Source organism: Macrobrachium rosenbergii, chromosome 5 (genome assembly GCF_040412425.1).
Source record: "Macrobrachium rosenbergii isolate ZJJX-2024 chromosome 5, ASM4041242v1, whole genome shotgun sequence".
NCBI classification, from domain to species: Eukaryota; Metazoa; Arthropoda; class Malacostraca; order Decapoda; family Palaemonidae; genus Macrobrachium; species Macrobrachium rosenbergii.
The window spans coordinates 39497438-39516031 of record NC_089745.1 but is presented as its reverse complement, the minus strand read 5'-3'; the positions used below and the strand labels follow the sequence as shown (position 1 = coordinate 39516031).

The following is an 18594-nucleotide window of genomic DNA, read 5'->3' as shown; positions in this document are numbered from 1 at the left end:
TATAACTTATGAAAGTTTTGTTAGGTAATCCTGCAGGTAGGTATTTATGCAGTGAGTGATTTTTTTTTTTTTTTAACCAGGGACACAATTTCATAAATTACTGTCAATACGTATAATTCTTCCGGCTCCGATGACTAATTTATAGATATCAGTCAGTTAGCAATCTAAATATCACTTTGTTGGGTAAGGTATCAATCTGAGAGAGTACTTCACTGGAGTCTGAAAGGGTTGTATTGACTACTTCTCTAGAAAATGAAGTTTAAACAGTACACTTTCTTTTTACATACCAATGATTATGCAGCGAATGCTCGTAATCACAGGTAAGATAGACTAAACTAGTATTATGAGGCAAAGTACACATATACCATGTCATTTTAGAGATTACAGACAACTTTTAATCCTATAATTCCCAGGAATCAGAACTTTCACCAGCGCTGATATCGAAAAATCCTCGTCGTCAGATTTCACCGTAACCTGTTGCCCATCCACTGAGACATCCCTGACTCTGCTCGTCTGGAGGACGTGACATCCTTTCTGGATCATTTTCCTCAGGTGGTTCTTGTTCGCCACCTGGGAATAGAACAACTGACACCCTGCCTCGATGCCGGCTCTTTCGCACGCCTGAGAAGAAGAAAACTGAAGGTAGCTCTTCTGCTCTTAGTCTAACTTGTTCAGTATTGACGCACCAATTGTCGGTTACGTACATAGAAACCTGAACATTGATTTTCCTTCTTAACTTACAAAGTTTTGAGATTTATTTTTTTTAATCTATTTTTTTCATATATATAATCTATATTTGGTTTTATATATATATATATATATATATATATATATATATATATATATATATATATATATATATATATATATATATATATATATATATATATATATATATATATATATATATATATATATATATATATATATATATATATATATATATATATATATATATATATATGTACTGACCCCCATGGCTGACCAGGTAAAGCCCTTTGCTCATATTTGCCAGGACTTTCTTTCGCCCCCAGTCTACTGGCTTACAGTCCACCCAACCTTATACAAGCATTAGCGTCTGGTGGGGGTCCAGACGAAGGGCGTGGGTCTAGCAATCTCACCCCTCAAGACTTGCTGAGATACAGGGACATTGTGTGGGTAAAGCTTTCCTACCTTTCACCATCCGCCTCCAGGAATAAAGGCAATGTATGGAGCAAATACATACACTATATATCTATTTATCTGTCTACCTATATATATATATATATATATATATATATATATATATATATATATATATATATATATATTGTACAGTATGCATAATCCGTACGTGCCACCGGCTACAAACATTTGTAATCACAACCGCACAATAACTTTCCGGACAAAAGTTCTCTCTCCCATGGCCACAAAAAAAAAATACAATTTCTTTTACCTCCTGAAGGACTATGGGGAGGTTCTTTCCGGTGTAAGACGGGTCAATGTTGGTTATCCTGCCGTAGAGGATTTTCTCAACGCTGGGGTCGTCGAACAAACACTCCGGGGGAGGTACACTGTTCACAACACCTACCACTATTTTTTCCTGTGGGAGAAAGCGTGAAAAAAAAGAGGATATAATAAGTACACCGGTTGCATGTTCCTCGACGTACGTTATGTAACGTCTTTTCCTCTAACCAGGATCCTGCCCCTAACGGCCCATTTCTAGTGACGTCAGTGGCAGCCGAAGAACGCCTTGCACGAGAAATTCCATTTATGAAATCGTAGGTTCGTATTCTAGGATAAATACAATTCACTGTTTAAAATCCGGTATTTATCGGGATAAATATCTATATATCTATAGCAGTAATCGCTCTCCCTTCAGCTTGTGCTGTAGTGCGCGGCTGTGGGCAGGAGCCCTAGGCCTAAGCTGGTGAACTACGCTACCATAGAATACGAACCTACACTTTTATAAATGGAGTTTCTCGCGCAAGGCGAGCTTCGGCTATCAGTGACTTTAGAAAAACAAAATAATACCGAGGATTACTAACGTTAGTCCCATATTTATCTCAACTATTAGAACATTTCCTCTCCCCCTTAATAAAATAATGCAGTGTTTAATGGGCAATTTAAAACAAACGGGTTAACAGCGTTAAATTCTTTTTAAGTTGAATTTAAAAGATTCCAATTGCTGAAAATAACGTAACTAGGCCTACCATCCGTGTTATGTTTTCCTCTGGCGCTGTCGTAGGTTCCCTTTTTCTGCTGAGGACGTCGCAGAATTTCACAGCTACTAGATTCGTGGTTTTGGTCTCCCGCAAACCAAAAGACACGCCATTTTCAAGGCACTCCTTAACCGCTTTGGAAGTTTTCTCCGCCAGATCCTCTGCGCTGCATCCTAAGGCAACTGACTTTAAAAAAAAAAAAGTTTCTACTCTATTCTGTCCAACAATTTATGTACACACTATATATATATATATATATATATATATATATATATATATATATATATATATATATATATATATATATAATTATGGCCTTCATAGCATAGCAGGGCTAAATGCTAACCCAACTCAAGAGGTTCTTGACTACCATTTCCAAAAAAGGGGTGAGGAAACCGATGTGGTTATTACAAATCACAAACAAACATACACACCCATATATATGTATATAGGTAAGTATAAAATTGCCCTAATAACAGAATGAACTTACAAGAACTTCCCTTTCGAAGAATGTCCTCTGCAGGAGTTGCATGACTTCATGAAAGTCATCCGGTGTCAAGACGTGAAGGGAGAGATCGGGAAGGCTTTCCATGGCGCCCTGAAGTAACAAGACTTCAAGTAAAACGATCATTAACATCGCTACTCCTAGTTTACATGTTAATTATTTTATTCGTTGTATGTACTTTTTTATTAGAAGTCTCAACCATAAAGCGTCAGTAACATGGAGTGGCGATCTCCCTGCAAAGCGTGTGACCTCGGCCGGCCACATTGAAAGTATCTGTTTGGACCCTGGTCCAACACACAGTAATTTTGTGGAGACGAAGCACTAAGGCAACGTTGCTTTTTTTCTCTTGTTTAATTATTATAAGAATGTGTTATTTTTTTATAGGTAAATTAACCATCACTGTAAAATAGCCTACATTCAGAAATATTTCTATTCTGAGGTTTACTGAAGTACAGAATTTTGCAATCTAATCTGCATAATTTCAAATATTTGAGAACCAACTATAATTTGATTTGAAAAACTCACTCCCTTATTAAGCAGTCAATATTCTTTATACATAAAAATAACTATATATTTCTTATAACAAAAAAAGAAAAAGCTTAAAATGTTGACTTATATAAAGTACAGAATTTTGCATAAAAGAATCATGTACTTTAATCTCTCTCTCTCTCTCTCTCTCTCTCTCTCTCTCTCTCTCTCTCTCTCTCTCTCTCTCTCTCTCTCTCTCTCTATATATATATATATATATATATATATATATATATATATATATATATATATATATATAAAATATATATATAAAAAATGAAAGTCAGGTACAACTTCATTCGAAAAACTTATTCCCTTACTGAACGACCAGTAATTTATGTGAACATAAATAAATATACATATCTATTGGTCTTTAACAACAAAAAATGATATCTAAATTTATGTCAAACAATAAGCAATCTATAAACATAAAACTAAATCATTCTAGATATTCCTAGCAACAAAAAACTAAAATGTTTTATGTTGAATAAGTAGTTGTATATATATATATATACATACAAATAAATTATTTTATATGTTTTAACAAACACACGTATATATATACATACATATATGTGTGTTTTTTCCTACAATAATCGACGTCTTGTAAACAAAACCGATGAAAGAAAAAGTTAGCAGTCATTTCTTTCCATTCTAAGGCTTTGGCTTTGGAGCGTTACTGAGAAAGAATTATTAAATAAGAAATGCCATTGAGTAATCCTGACTTATTTGGAATAATGAACAATAAAAAATACATGTTGTATCCGTAGGCATAGGCCTAGCACTTGCTAGGTTAAAATTCTTTTCCTTACTGTTACCATTCTTAAAAGCTACTTTTTCCCTGCCGTGGTTGTGACAACTTTTACCATAAAGAAATTATTTGTACATATTCGAAAACAAGTTGTACTTACAGAAGGGTTTAAATGATATAGCACCTTACCAAATGAATAATTTGAGGGCATAGGTGTAGCCTAGGCTAGCCAATTTCATTTTCTTGCTATTACCAATCTCTGAGACATATGGTTCGATGAAAACATACATTAAGGCCAGATTTGTTACACATAAAAATTCGATTACAGTAACAGAAGTTCTTTTCTATGATTTGGTTAAGTCGTCCTACAATGCTTTCATTGTAACATGTTTAAAAGACGAGGCTTGTTGACGCAACCAGTAACCTACGCACCCTCTTACTACTAAGCCTTTTCAATAACGGACAAGTTCGTTCTTACTTAAATGATGTGGCACATTAAAATGAATGATGATGTGATTTCAAAACTGAAGTCGCCATTGCACTTGGGCCTATGTGCCACAATAATATGCTAAAAGTGTATGTTGACACAGGAAGGATTTGTTACAAAAAACAAGCGATTTTTTCTTAGAAACTAATAATAGCTGTTGTGTTCTAAGTTTTGCTGATGTCGTCCTGAAACACTCTCCTCAAGTGTGGCGTCTCAGAATTTCGTTGAGAAACGTTGTATGGTGATGTGCATTTTGTTAAACAACTCTAACACTGCCTTTGATGTCTAAAGGAAAAAAAAATGATGGCATAGACAGTATCCTAGAGTCTACATACTGTAGATAATTCTTAATGACTGACAAAATACAGCAAGTGTCATTATGAATCACAGTACAGTAACATGCTTAAAAGACGAGACTGGTTGATATATCTATTTTTTATATTGTAATACCTATGAGCCTACGGCAGTACCAAAAGTTTTTAATAATGATCAAGACCGTTCTTACTTTATATCATATGGTATGCACAATATTAACGATGTTCTGGTATCAAAATTAAATTACCACTACCTTTAAGTGCCACGATAATATGCTGAATATATGCGACATCTTAAAGAGAGAGAGGGTGGAACTACTACTACGATGATACATGGGCTATCTGACTGCCACAAAATTAAGGATAAATAAATTCTATTGTGCTTTGTTTACCTGTGAAATGTTATCCCATTTTCTCTTGGAGAGTTTTTTTCCCATTTTGGACATTACAAGCCGCGCATCGTACCATTATTGCTCTCAGGACAGAAAAAAGAAATCACAAACGCACCAAGCTCCAGTTCAATTTGGCCAGTTACCAGACCACCGAACTACGTAATACTGTTATCAAACACCTCCAAATATTATTTACCCTCTACGGTCTCTGCATCACACAACTTCCTCGTGCACATTTTGGAATCGAAATTCTATATTAGGCCTTGAGAATATTTTCCTATCTGCTCGTAACCTCCAAAACTACTTCAGGCCTAATTATTTCTATCTTATTTCAAGCTTTCTAAAAACAAATCTTCTGTACGCTCATCGCGTGGAAAACCTATGAGGAAAAAATAATATCCTGTCTTCGATAAAACTAGTGAAGTCTTCTACAGACTGCTTATTAAAATCTACTAAATGCGTCTTTATTCTGAATAATGATGCAAGAGATATTTTTCTAAAAGATACAACTCAATTAATGACACCAGTTGGTTCATTAAAAGATAATATGCCACCATTTAACAGCCCCAGCCTACCTTGAAATGTGATTTTTAATATACGATATGCAATGTTTAAATTTACCTGCCCTGTTTTCCAAAAATTCCTTTTAAAAGAGAAGGTGACACTCCGCTGGTTCCGAGCTTAACTGTACATTTTTCCACTCGTACCCGTCTTATCTTGGTAAAATATACACTCGTATACCCATCTAATCTTGGTGAAAGATGACCTTTGAGACGAGATAACATTTTAAAGTTTATCTCGAATATCAACTTGATTGGCCCTTGTGATAACTTCGTTGCATAATTTCACTCTCAATGCAAGCTGTCTTGCCCTTAATTAAGGTATATAAGTCAATGTAGAGTGAGCAATCGTCATACCGGCGTAGTTTTCGTTAATTAATGTCCCGGGGAATTTTGGTTTTTGTCCAGATGCCCTGGGATAACGAGGACACTTTAAAAATTAATCCGATATTCAGCACGCTGTCCTGCTGTACCCCAACCCGCCTTGACATGGCAAGCAAAGCCAATATGTACCTGGAGAGATTGTGCACATCAGACGTGTTTTTGCGTTGCTTCGAGTGAAACATTGCAATTACGGACGAAGTTGTTTTTAGCTCCTGTCCCAACCCCATTAATGGGGTTACCTAGTCGTTATGGCTAGTAAAAACACTAGTGATCTGTCCTTCTTGCAAGAATGAAGATAGTGGGCAAGGAGAATGGATTGGATGTGATTGTGGTGCTTGGTACCATAAAGAATGTGTGCATCTTGATGAAGTAAGAAAAACACTACGAAATTGAAGTGGTATGCCCAAACTGCTATGAGTATGTCTGGAAATGGCGAGATAATTATGAAAGTCTTCAAGATGAATATAAGAATCTTAAAAAGAAAGTTGAGAGTCAAAAAGCCAAAATTGCTGAATTGACGACAGGAGTGCTGAGTCTGCACACGGCCCAGTTGCCGACTGGCGAGATTGCGCTACAAAATTTGAGAATCTTGATATGAAAGTTGATTTAATCAGAAAGATATGACTGCTCTTCAACCTGAGAAGATAACTCATGCTGACGAAGTTAAACGAAAGAATTTGTTGATCTTTAAGTCAAAACAACCGTCTGAGACGATCACTGAAAGGAATGATGATGTTGCAAATGCCTTAAATGACATCCCTATTATTGATACTAGGTCGACGAATCATGGGCATGTTAATTTAAATTTTTCAGATGAACGTATTCGGGACGTGGCGGCAAATATGGTTAGCAATGAGGCTCAGGGAACTGACATGAAGATAATATAAAAACCTAAGCGTATGACAGTTGGTAAGGAAAGTAACTTAATGTGTTGGGTGCTAATTAAGTGTGTATAAATGAAAATTGGGTCTAGACAACTGATCGAGTCCGTGATCTCGGGGTGTACTTGGATTGTAATTTGACACTTAGTTCACAAATTAACAATATAGTAAATGTTGCTGGATATCATCTCAAGAATATAGCCTTTGTGAGGAAATATGTTGATGAGAGCTCTGTTAAGAATCTTGTAGTCAACTGTGTCATAAACCGTCTGGATTATTGTAAGTCGGTGTACTATATATAAGCTGCCCAATGTACAGCTCAAGAAACTGCAGAAAATTATGAACAGAGCTGCTAGATAATAAAAGGTGTTGCTTCGCAGGACAAGATTACCCGTCTTAATTAATTTGCACTGGCTTCCGGTGAAGGCCAGAATGATATTCAAGTTATGTGTTTTGATCCATTAAGTTGTTAAGATGGACTCTCCTCGATATTTGAGGGACCTATTACAGAGTATACGACCAATAAATCGACCTCATACGAGACTAGTTATATAGATGGTTTCAAGTTGGTAGAGCCGCGTTTTTCCTGTCTGTGGCTCCAGAGCCTTTAAATACGCAGCTCCTAGAATATATCACAAGCTTCCTCTTGAGCTGAGGCAGATTGAGGATTTGAAGTCTTTTAAAAAGAAGCTTAAAACTTTTTTGTTTAATCAATGCCTTGATATGGAATATCAAATGGTGAATGTGGGTGTGAGCAATTAAATCTGATAAATAAACTATTAACTTGATAATGGAGGTCCTGCGAGCGCTTTGGAAGTGGTGCGGGACCTGGATAAGCTGCCAACAAATAACAAGTAAGAAAGTACCAAGTAATAATACATACAAGCCGCATCACTTCCAGGACGCAATGTTCGTTTACATTTAGGGCAAGGTGCAGAGCGCTCCAAACGGCCTCGGGGCGTAACTCTCAGCCTGGTGGGTGATGGACTGATGGCAAAGCCTACAAATACTTTTTTGATGATGGTAGGCTCTGACACAGCTTAACTTTCCCAAATTAGTGCAACCTGCTTGACAAAGCCAGTTTATTGTTCAGCCTATGGCTGTAACAACGACAAGGTGTTTGAAAAGCAGATCCCCAGTCTGCTTGTCAGCAGCAACATCCTGTCTCAACTGCTGGGCAAAGTTGAGAAGCCAGTACCTTCCAGACAAGTTGTGTTCTGTCTAGCCCATCAAGACGGAAGTGATGGTGAGGCTGTCAGACTGGCCTTACCATGCATTCAAATATTGCCTGTTCCACACTGAAGTACAGTAATGTATATCTGTCCTTGTTACTTGTTGACGGCATATCCAGGTCCCGCACCACTTCCAAAGCGCTCGAAGGACCTCCATTATCAAGTCAATAGTTTATTCATCAGATGTACGGTATTTGCTCACAATGCATATTCCACATTCACTGTTTGATATACCATATCATAGCATTGGTTAAAGAAAGTTTTAAGCTGCTTTTTAAAAGACTTCAAATCCTCAATCTGCCTCAGCTTTAGAGGGAGCTTGTTATATATTCTAGAAGCTGCGTATTTAAAGGCTCTGGAGCCACAGACTGAGGGAAAACGCGGCTCTACCAACTTGAAACCATCTATAACTAGTCTCGTATCAGGTCGATTTATTCGTTGTATAACCTGTAATAGATCCCTCAAATATCGAGGAGAGTCCGTCTTAACAACTTGATGGGTCAAAACACGCAACTTGAATATCATTCTGGCCTTCATCGGAAGCCAGTGTAAATTAATCAAGACGGGTAATCCTGTCCTGCGAAGCAACACATTTTATTAGTCTAGCAGCTCTGTTCAAAATTTTCTGCAGTTTCTAGAGCTGCACATTGGGCAGCTTATATATAGTACAACGACTTACAATAGGCTAATCCAGACGGTTTATGACACAGTTGATGACAAGATTCTTAACAGAGCTCTCATCAACATATTTCCTCACAAGGGCTATATTCTTGAGATGATATCCAGCAACTTTTACTATAGTCAATTTGTGAACTAAATGTCAAATTACAATCCAAGTACAACCCGAGATCACGGACCCTGTCAGTTGTCTGGACCCATTTTTCATTTATACACACTTGATTAACACCCAAACTCCTCAAGTTACTTTCCTTATCAACTACTGTATCAAGCTCAGTCTAATTTTCGTTCAATTTCAACTGTTTCAAAGTCATCCATTGTTTAATATTCGACAGAACTTCATTTAATTTTCTATTTGTATCCTCAATATTTGTAACAATGAAACAGAATTGCGTGTCATAGGCATACAACTTGAATTCTACTCCAAGATTATGTAGTATATTAAACAAACTAATTGTATGGATGCAAAATAGTACAGGGTCAAGCACACTCCCTGAGGAACTCCTCTTGTCAAGGGTTCATACAATGACCAGGCATTTCCAGTCTGTACACGGTACGACCTACCTTTCAAATAGTCCTTCAAAAGCTAAAGTGCATCATCTACGACTCCGATGGATTGGAGATCATCTAAGAGTAAATCATGTAGCCTACAACTGCTTCGAAAGCGGCGCTAGGATCCAAGAGCACCAAAATACCACACTTATCCTCATCCATCATTTCCAATAAGCCATTTACAACTGAATATACAGTTGTCCGTGAAATATAATTGTATGTATGCAGACTGGCAATCTGTAAAAACACCTTTTAAAACCAGCTTAAGAATTGCAATTTTCTCAGATATCGGGAATTTACGTTCAGAGATGCAACAATTTACGATCTTCAAAATCACATATTCAAAAGTCAGAAAGTTCTCAGCTGCAACTATTTCCGGTATAGGCACCGGATCTGAAGAACAATTTGTTTCTTGGCTTTCTTAATAACTCTAGTGACGACGTCAATAGTTATTCTATTAAAAATAGGAAATCAAGTATCAACCACTGCAGTAATAATGCTGTGACGCGGTGCTTCTGCAAAATCCGAAACTATATTTTCAATTTTACTCTTGAAAAACTCTAAAAACTCGTCAGCTAAAACTCGATCACTATAACTTTCGGGGAGTTTCTTCTCCTTTGAATTTCCTGTTAAACGGTCGAGATTATATAACTTATTATTTGTATAATTTCCAGCCTCACCAATTTTTCCATTATAGTACTCAGTTTTCCTCCTTTTTATCATAAGGTTATATTAATTTCTCGCAGACTTATATTCACCCCATGAACGATCAGTTTTTAATCTACTCCACAGTTTCTCCTTTCGTCTTTTCTCTCTCTTTTTTCGGTATTTCACCATTAAACCATGGAGATTTATCATTAACTACATTTTTTTTTTTACATATGGAGACATATGATCGTATTCATGCTTATTCACGCGAATATACACAATTATCAAGCATTTAACACATGCCGATTTCCTCGATTCGAGGGGTTGATGATAACAGAGATTTTGAGAATCCTCATTTATTTTTCGAGTTACAATCCCCGTAAATTCAACAGGGGAGAAAATAGATTATGTAGAATTTGCCTCATAATATTCAAAATGTTACATTGGACCATTCGAATTAGCCACCAAAATTCAAATTTCCTGATGCTCAGGTACGGACTGCTCACAACATTAGAGGAGACGCCGTTTTCTTAATGTGTGTGAATAACAAGTGGTGTTAGTAGTTATTTTCACGAGCCTTATATTAAGTACAGTACATCCTTTGTGTACGAAAAGGCCGACCCCACCCGCCCTACCCTCCCTCGGAACGTGAAGGAAACTATGCTTAGGTGGGGTCATTTCGGCAATCTTGGCAGTTTCACAGTCTTTTAGCCATGTCTCAGCGACTGCAAAAATATCAATTGTATTTTCAGTTATTAAGTCACTAATCTGTAGTGTTTTATTCCCACAGATTGGATACTCACGTAACCACATTTTAAATTTCCGTTAGCAAGTATAACCAGGATCTGTGTTAGCAGCAATCCTCTTCATCTCATAATCTAGAACTTTGCATTCTTTTGCGTTCACCGCATGACCACATTTATGATATTTGTGTCTCACAATTAATACAGCAAATTCCAACAGCGTTGCAGCCCTTTGTCCTGTGACTTCTTGTGCATTTTCCACATATTAACTCATCAGCTTTATTTTTGAACCCACAATTTTTTTCTAGGTGACCAAATCTTTGCCAGTAATAGTAAGTGATGACATGATGCCTTGTCTTTCACCGTATAGATACCACACCTTAGTTTCACTCTGTCGCCATTATCATGAACAACCTTCCTAACACGACCACCTATAGAGTGGTCGTCAGAGACTGATCGCAAATAACTATTCCTTTCAATCATATCGTTTGCCACATCCCGTTCTGCTTCATATGAATTGCAAATCATGACCTTAGGTTTATACTTTCCAATCTTAATGTCAGTTCCCTGAATATCATTGCTAATCTTATTCGCCGCCACGTCCCGAATACTTTCATCTGAAAAATTTAACATGCACATGCTTCGTCGACCTAATATCAATAATAGGGATATCATTTAAGGCATTTGCAACATCATCATTCCTTTCAGTGATCGTCTCAGACCGTTGTTTTGACTTAATGACCAACAAATTCTTTCGTTTAACTTTGTCAGAATGATACCTTCTTAGGTTGAGGAGCAGCCATATTGTTCATGATTAAATCAACTTTCATATCAAGATTTTCAAATTTCGTAGCCCAATCTCGCACATCGGCAACTGGGCCATGTGCAGACTCGGCCCTCCTGTCGTCAATTCAGCAATTTTAGCTTTTGACTTTCAACTTTCTTTTTAAGCTTCTTATATTCATCTTGAAGACTTTCATAATTATCTCGCCATTTCCAGGCATACTCATAGCACTTTGGGCATACCACTTCTTTGTGGTACCAAGCACCACAATCACATCCAATCCATTCTCCTTGTTCATTATCTTCATTCTTGCAAGACGGTGTTTTTATTAGCCATAACGACTAGGTAACTCCATTAATGGGGGTGGAACAGACTCAACAGAGGTAAAAACTTCGTCCGTAATTGCAATGTTTCACTCGGAGCAACGCAAAAACACGTCCGATCGGCACAACCTCTCAACCCATTATAACATCGAAAATATGTATATCAATTTAAATCTGCTGTCTAGAGTGCTCTAAGCAGAGCCTGTATATACTGACTTTGCTCTAACCGAACAGTTGTGCCCCATTGCGTTTTGGAGGCTGTGCACCTTGTCTTCACAATGTAAACAATCATGGCGTACTGTTATAATCGAATAGGAAGCCTGGAACTGACGCAGTTCTATGTATGATGGCAAGTATATTTTGGCCTTGGACACATTGACAGACAGCTGCTCGGGTTTGATGAGTCCTGTTAGTTACATCACTACCTCCCCACTCCACTAACTACTTATTAGAGTTATCACGTACATATAATAAAACACTATCTTTGTAATCTTTCTTCACTTAAGTTCTTACCACAACTGTTCTTGTCACTTCTTGAGTACTCTGGTTACATCACGTGACATCTGAAGTAAAAATAATAGTAGCAGGAATTTCCTTTACACCAGCTCCCTTGCTCGTTCTGTTTTTGCATTTTCTGTGTCTGCAGTCTATTTTCTCTATAGTCAGGGCCTAGGCATCACAATTTCAGGCCCCGGTACTTGCATAAAAACTGGTCCACTTCACACTCTTCCTTACCCCTCGGAGCCTTACACCATCACCTCCATCTCAGACCTCACACAATTCAGGCGTCCAACTACAGGCTTAAATTAAATATTAGGAATATATCACACTCAATTAGTTTATGTGACTTTATTGCAAGAGTAAGTGGAAGTACCAAAAATATAGCTGATCATCAGTCATTAATAATAATAATACTGTTAGGGGAGCATGGGCCCCTTGAGTATCCTTCATTCTTTGGTTTTGTTTATTCTTTAAAAAGGAAAGTTAAAATAAATAAGCTGCTGTCACGGGGGCGGTTACCGAGACTGCCGGGCCCCGGTAAAGTAGTAGGTTACCATTTCCCCTCCAGTGCTTGGGCCCTGTCTATTTTGTACAATAAGTTATGGATAAAGACTTCCTATTTTTAGTTTCCTCGCTCTATACAGATCTGTTAATAGTAAGATGTTAGCTATTAGTACTCCTTTATATTCCCAGTATGGCTATGCACGCAACAAAGTCTGCCCTTAATCATTAATTAACAAAGGCTCTAAAATTTTCAATTGCCTCTTCCGGTAATTTCTTCCTCCTCTCACCTTTTCCCGTCACTTAGCTCCAGCGTGTTCAAACTAGGTCTGCCAGTCACCATTGTTTAATTTTTTCTGAGCTATGCAAATTTCTCTTAATTTAAAAAAATTCCCTGACAGCTTTTACATAGTCACAATTACCCTTAAAGTAAGAACAAACTGAAATTGCAATTTGTCAGTAAAAAAAAATATATACTGTAACAAACTGTTGAAAGAAACCATACCGAGCAGAAATGATTACTTTAAAGTCCGCTGAGGATAAAGCAGGACATTTTACTTTAATGAAAATCTTGATATATTGTTCAAGATTGTCTCCATGAATGGCAATGTCACGGTCACAATATGGTGTCACTGTACGGTGACACAAGTAATATTTACCACGACTTGCTATTAATGTATACAGAATATACATGGGCAGAATAAAACAAAGACAGTCGAATATGCCACGAAATTGTCTGGTTATTGTTAAATTTCTAGATAGTAACAGTAAGCCTAGGCTACACACACTTCATAAACTTCACTGTCACGGTCCCCAGACGGTGTCACTTGACAGTTACGCTTAACAGGTCACTGTTTTTGTTAATTTATCGAATATCTCCGTTTATTTGCCTGTTATTCATTGTGTTTGTTACATTGACTGATATTTAAATTGAAACGTACGAGTCATAGGCCTAGGCCTAGTTATTATTATCGAGTAATTTAGCAATACCAAACACCATAGTAACGTAGTTGACTGTCTTTGTGTTTGCTGACTAGGCTTATATACATTGTATATACACTAAAAGCAAGTTGTGGTAGATGTTACCTTTGAACTTAGAAGTGTGTAAAAGTACTCAAGGTAATTTTTCTGCAAGGCTTAAGATGGCCTAGGCCTAACCTTCGACATCAGGGTTATAATAACTAGCCCATAATTTTTCCACATTTATAGGCTTAAGCTATGATTTCTCACTGTCGTCCCCATAATTCCATAATTGTAGGACAGGCTATAATGAGTGCCCAGTACTGTATCTTTAAAACTACTAATATGCCATCAAAATGGATACCAGAAATGTTCAAAACTAATATGTTGGTGAGAAATTAAGACACTATAATTTCTCACCACAATTGAAGTTCTGAACGTTTCTGACATCCACTTTTGTAGCAAACTAATAGTTTTAGAAATACTAGATCCTATTATATCCTACAATTATGGGGATGGGTGGGGGATAATACAAAAGTGAAATATAAGGGTGTTAATCTAACCTAACATCACCTAGGGGGGCTGGGTCCTTACCTGGCCCAGGGATGGCACCCATGGACCGCCACCACCTAACCTAATCTAGGGCACTGTAGATCAAAATCAATATGGTTATAAACTAACCCAACCACATCTACGTTAACATAACCCAGGGTGCATAAACTAACTCAACCACATCTATGCTAACATAACCCAGGATGCAGTGTCCTTAGCTGGGTCAGGGCTTCTTCCTCCCTGGACCCCCTACCAAATCTAACAAACAGCACTGTAAAATTAAGTAAGTACCTGTAATGTGTTGTGGCCTAACTCAGACATTCATTGCATGATATAACCTGAACTAGTATGTGAATAGTTTCAAGTTACTATACTATGGAAATGTAAACCATTACATTTTATATATGAGTATTGTTCAGAATAAGTTTGGCATGGCCTCCACAGCTTCACACCTGGCTTGTCTCAGTGGTTGAATGTTTCCCATGGGGCCAACTTGCCTGTGGTGTCTTAAGACAAGTTATCTCTCTGATCTACTGATTTGAGAGTTCTTAGTTGTCCAGCAGACTCAGCAGGTTCCTTCCCCAGCCACTACCCCACCAGAGGAAGTACTTTGCACCAGAGGACTCTGAGACTGTACCCTTTGCTGTGGCTTCATCAGTCTGGGCTGACAAACAAAATCTCTCTTGAGAGACTTTGCCAAGAGTGTCTGTCCTTCTTTGCGGCTGATTCTGGTGCCTGGGAGTTCATCGCCATGGCTTCTTGTAAGGCAGCCTTGTGGTTGCACACTTCATCAGACCGCACTGTGACAGGTGTCTCTTCTCAGGATGGGAGGGGGAAGTTTCAGAGGTTACTGGTGTTGGGAGGAAATGGATTTACTTTCCTTTTGTATGTGAGTGCCCTTTTGTATCTGAGTGCCAACCTCTGGCATAAATTTCTTCTGAGAAGAAAGCATGTGGTGAAATCTGTCTTTCTCTCTTTAAATCTTCAGTGAAAACCCTTGTGGACAGATTAAGCAGACTCAAAACCCAAAAGGTTATCCAAGAGAAATCAGCCTGCAGAGAGAGGTAAGGTGTAGGAAGAGGTGATAAATAAATAAATATGACTGAATAGAAAATAAAACCAGTGCACCTGAATTCAGAAGCCATCAGGAGAAGCAGGAATGAATATGCTCTTCGCTTAAACATTTGGAGGTTAGAAGATTTCACAACTGCTCTAGGCAATCTATTTCACATTTTAGTCATAGCCAGAATAAAACTCCTTGCAAACTGAGTTGAGTAGAATTAAACCAGATACTGAAAACAACAGACTGTATACAACAAAAGCCTGTATAGTGGCGTGAGCAAGCACAGCTAGGTTAAGTAAAAAAAAGTGTAGACAATATATATTCTAGTACATTTTATGGAACAAACATAATCAACTCAGTGTGTGTCTGTGCCTCAAGTCAACATTAAGGGTCGGCAAAATAAATTTGACTGTTGACGTAATTATTCAAGAGTTTGAGATGAAAGTCAGCACTGGAAGACCACACATTAGGGAACAAAAAGAAAAGAATTAAAACACTTAGATATAATAGGTTCATCACATAGCATAAAAAAATGTCCACAAAATACCAACTTTGTAAGAAACAGAGGAAGCAATATTAAATATATGCTTCTCAGAGTCAATTTTTCAATAGAAGTCACACGTAAAATGTTAAATGAGTCACTGATATTTAAAACAGTACCATGTAAATGTAAATCAGGATGCAAAGGCAGAAGTGTTCTGGATCAGCTCTCTTACTTTGAGTTTTAGAAAAAGTCAAGCTTCATGCCCCAAAGCACTCCACTCATGAATACATGCCAGATCACTATTCAAGGATTCTGCAACCACAGACCTAAGGCATGGAGAAAGAACAGTAGCTAGGAGATTAGCACCATTTGCATGTGCAGTCGATTTGTTATCCACACCTTGCCACATGTCACAAGTTATAGACAATAAATAGCAAAGGTCCAAGAACACTACCGTGAGTTTACCCGTAATGACATTACTCAAGGTACTGTACTGGCCATAAACACAGACCCTTTGGGTTCAGCATATTAAAAATTTATCTTAGGTTGAGATAAGCATTTTATGATTCACATGGGCAGAGGCTGCACTAAAATCTCAACCGACTATGTGTGCCTCTGCACCCTCATCAAGAGTACTTTGCAGAATGGCAGATATTGACAGGGGTGCATCACATGTACCAGAGCCTTTTTGAAAGTCAAACTATAATGCTGGTAGCAGGTCATTATCTTCAACAAACCTACAGAGATGCTTAGAGAGCAGCTTCTCAAAAACCTTGGATAAAACAGGTACTAATTGAATTTGGCCTATATTTTAAGAAGCATGAGGACAGCATTGATCCCTTAAGTAATGCAGCAGTGTTTCCCTTTATCCAAACAGAAGGGAAACTTGTAAGTCCAACTAACTTTAGAAAATAGTAGTAATCTTAGGAGCGTGAAATAAGCAGTCTTTTTGAAAAAGAATAGAAAGATCCCAAACCTCCCCTATTCCCTGTAGTTTGGCTATTACTTGAGTACAGGGAGGGATGTAAGTTGGTCAACTGTGATTTCGAATGTTGTTTGGGTCTTCCATGGAGCGTGATGTTTCCCCAGGTTCTTGTACCAACCAAACACCATGCTTCCTGGAGTAGACAGGTACGCCCTCCTCACAAAAGAGGAATAAGTTCATGATTCTGAGGGGCCTAATCAAGCAGAACTGGAGCAGCATTCTTGGCAGGTTTCCATGCTCACTCGTGAGCATAATAATCTGGGGAGACTTTCACAACCTTTTGGATGGAATCTTCCATCTCTACCAAAGAGTCTGGAATAGAAGAACAGAACAGTGAAAACTTGGACCACCTGGACATTTACTCCTTTCTACCATTCACCCTGATTCAAGGGGTGATCATGCTGGTTACATGGTTCTCAGGATGAAATTTTCATATGCAGCTCATCCACCTCTTGTGCCACAAGCACTGGAAGTGTGAGTGCATACATCCTGTCCTACTTTTCCTCTAATAGGTTGGCTGCTACCTAGTACAGTATAGGGAGGCATATTGATTGACTGATCCCAAGTCTGAACATCATTCAGAGGGTAGATCTCCCAGAAGCAATGTGATTCCCTGGTATCTGTTGCATCACAATGGATCCTAGGCTTTGTATTGAAAAGCATACCACCAAGAAGTTAAGAGGGCATTGTGGTTATTGGAATTACATACATACTGCATCTAGTAAAAGAGTGAACAGTAGAGTCTATATATGTATTTCAGCCTGAAAAAGCAATAAATGATTAAACACTTGGCTGTGATGGTGGGCATAGGCCTGTTCCAGCTCTAGTAAATATATTGGAATTTGACAGATGTACTGGGTATGGGTTTGCATACTGCCACAGGCATCAAGATTTTATCACATGTATTTGGATCTTCATAGTGACAAGTGTATCCAGAATGTGTGAAGAAATCCGAAGTTAAGAGGTCATACATTCATACATATATATACAGATAGATAGATAGAATGGTACATAGATAAGTTATTGTATTTATTACAGAGTTGTCATCATTAGGATCAAAAACATACATGTAACACAGATGCATGTAGACCTGGGGTTAGGTTCAAGTAGCAGTTTAGAAATGAAAAACTAACAAACCTGCGGTCTTAATGTAGGGGAGCCTTATCATCCTCCTTACAGCTCTGGAAAACACTTGTTCCTTGAGCAAGAAAAGTAGATGAAGACAAGATCACATGCACCTCTTGTGGAGAAGACTGATCCGTAGATTTGGGGTTCTAAGAGGACGCTTCTCTGGACATGAGTACTGCAGCATGAGAGTCAGGAACTGGGCGAGGTTCGTCAGCTAAGGCAGAAGAAACACGGCTGTGTGCCTTGAAGGGAGCGCAGCTTGAAGCAGCTCTAGATGAAGCTGGAACGGGTTCAACACAGATGTGTTTGGACGAACAAGGATCAGCTACAGGAGAAGAGGAGTGACAATCCAAAGAGGGCCTGCAAATCTTCTTGCGTGGAGGAGCTATGAAGTCCCTTTTCCTTTAATGTCTGACAGGGATGGACAGAACAGACGACAAAGAAGAAGAGGAGAAGA

The 18594-nt window shown here is 38.0% G+C and overlaps 1 protein-coding gene across 3 annotated transcripts; it reads right to left on the bottom strand.

Annotated features, from left to right (window-relative positions):
• LOC136838690 (uncharacterized) lies at positions 1-12476 on the bottom strand. Of its 3 annotated transcripts, none has more exons than XM_067104095.1 (5): positions 12447-12476; positions 2692-2799; positions 2193-2387; positions 1436-1582; positions 1-621 (listed from the first exon to the last, which is right to left on the bottom strand). In XM_067104095.1, exons 2-5 carry the CDS (start codon positions 2791-2793, stop codon positions 382-384), a joined length of 684 nt encoding a protein of 227 aa, XP_066960196.1. In that variant the 5' UTR covers positions 2794-2799; positions 12447-12476; the 3' UTR covers positions 1-381. The 3 variants fall into 3 exon arrangements, with proteins under 3 accessions (XP_066960196.1, XP_066960195.1, XP_066960194.1); XM_067104094.1 differs by lacking the exon at positions 12447-12476 and adding an exon at positions 5800-6151; XM_067104093.1 differs by lacking the exon at positions 12447-12476 and adding an exon at positions 5179-5238.
• Between the last annotated feature and the right edge of the window lie 6118 nt (positions 12477-18594).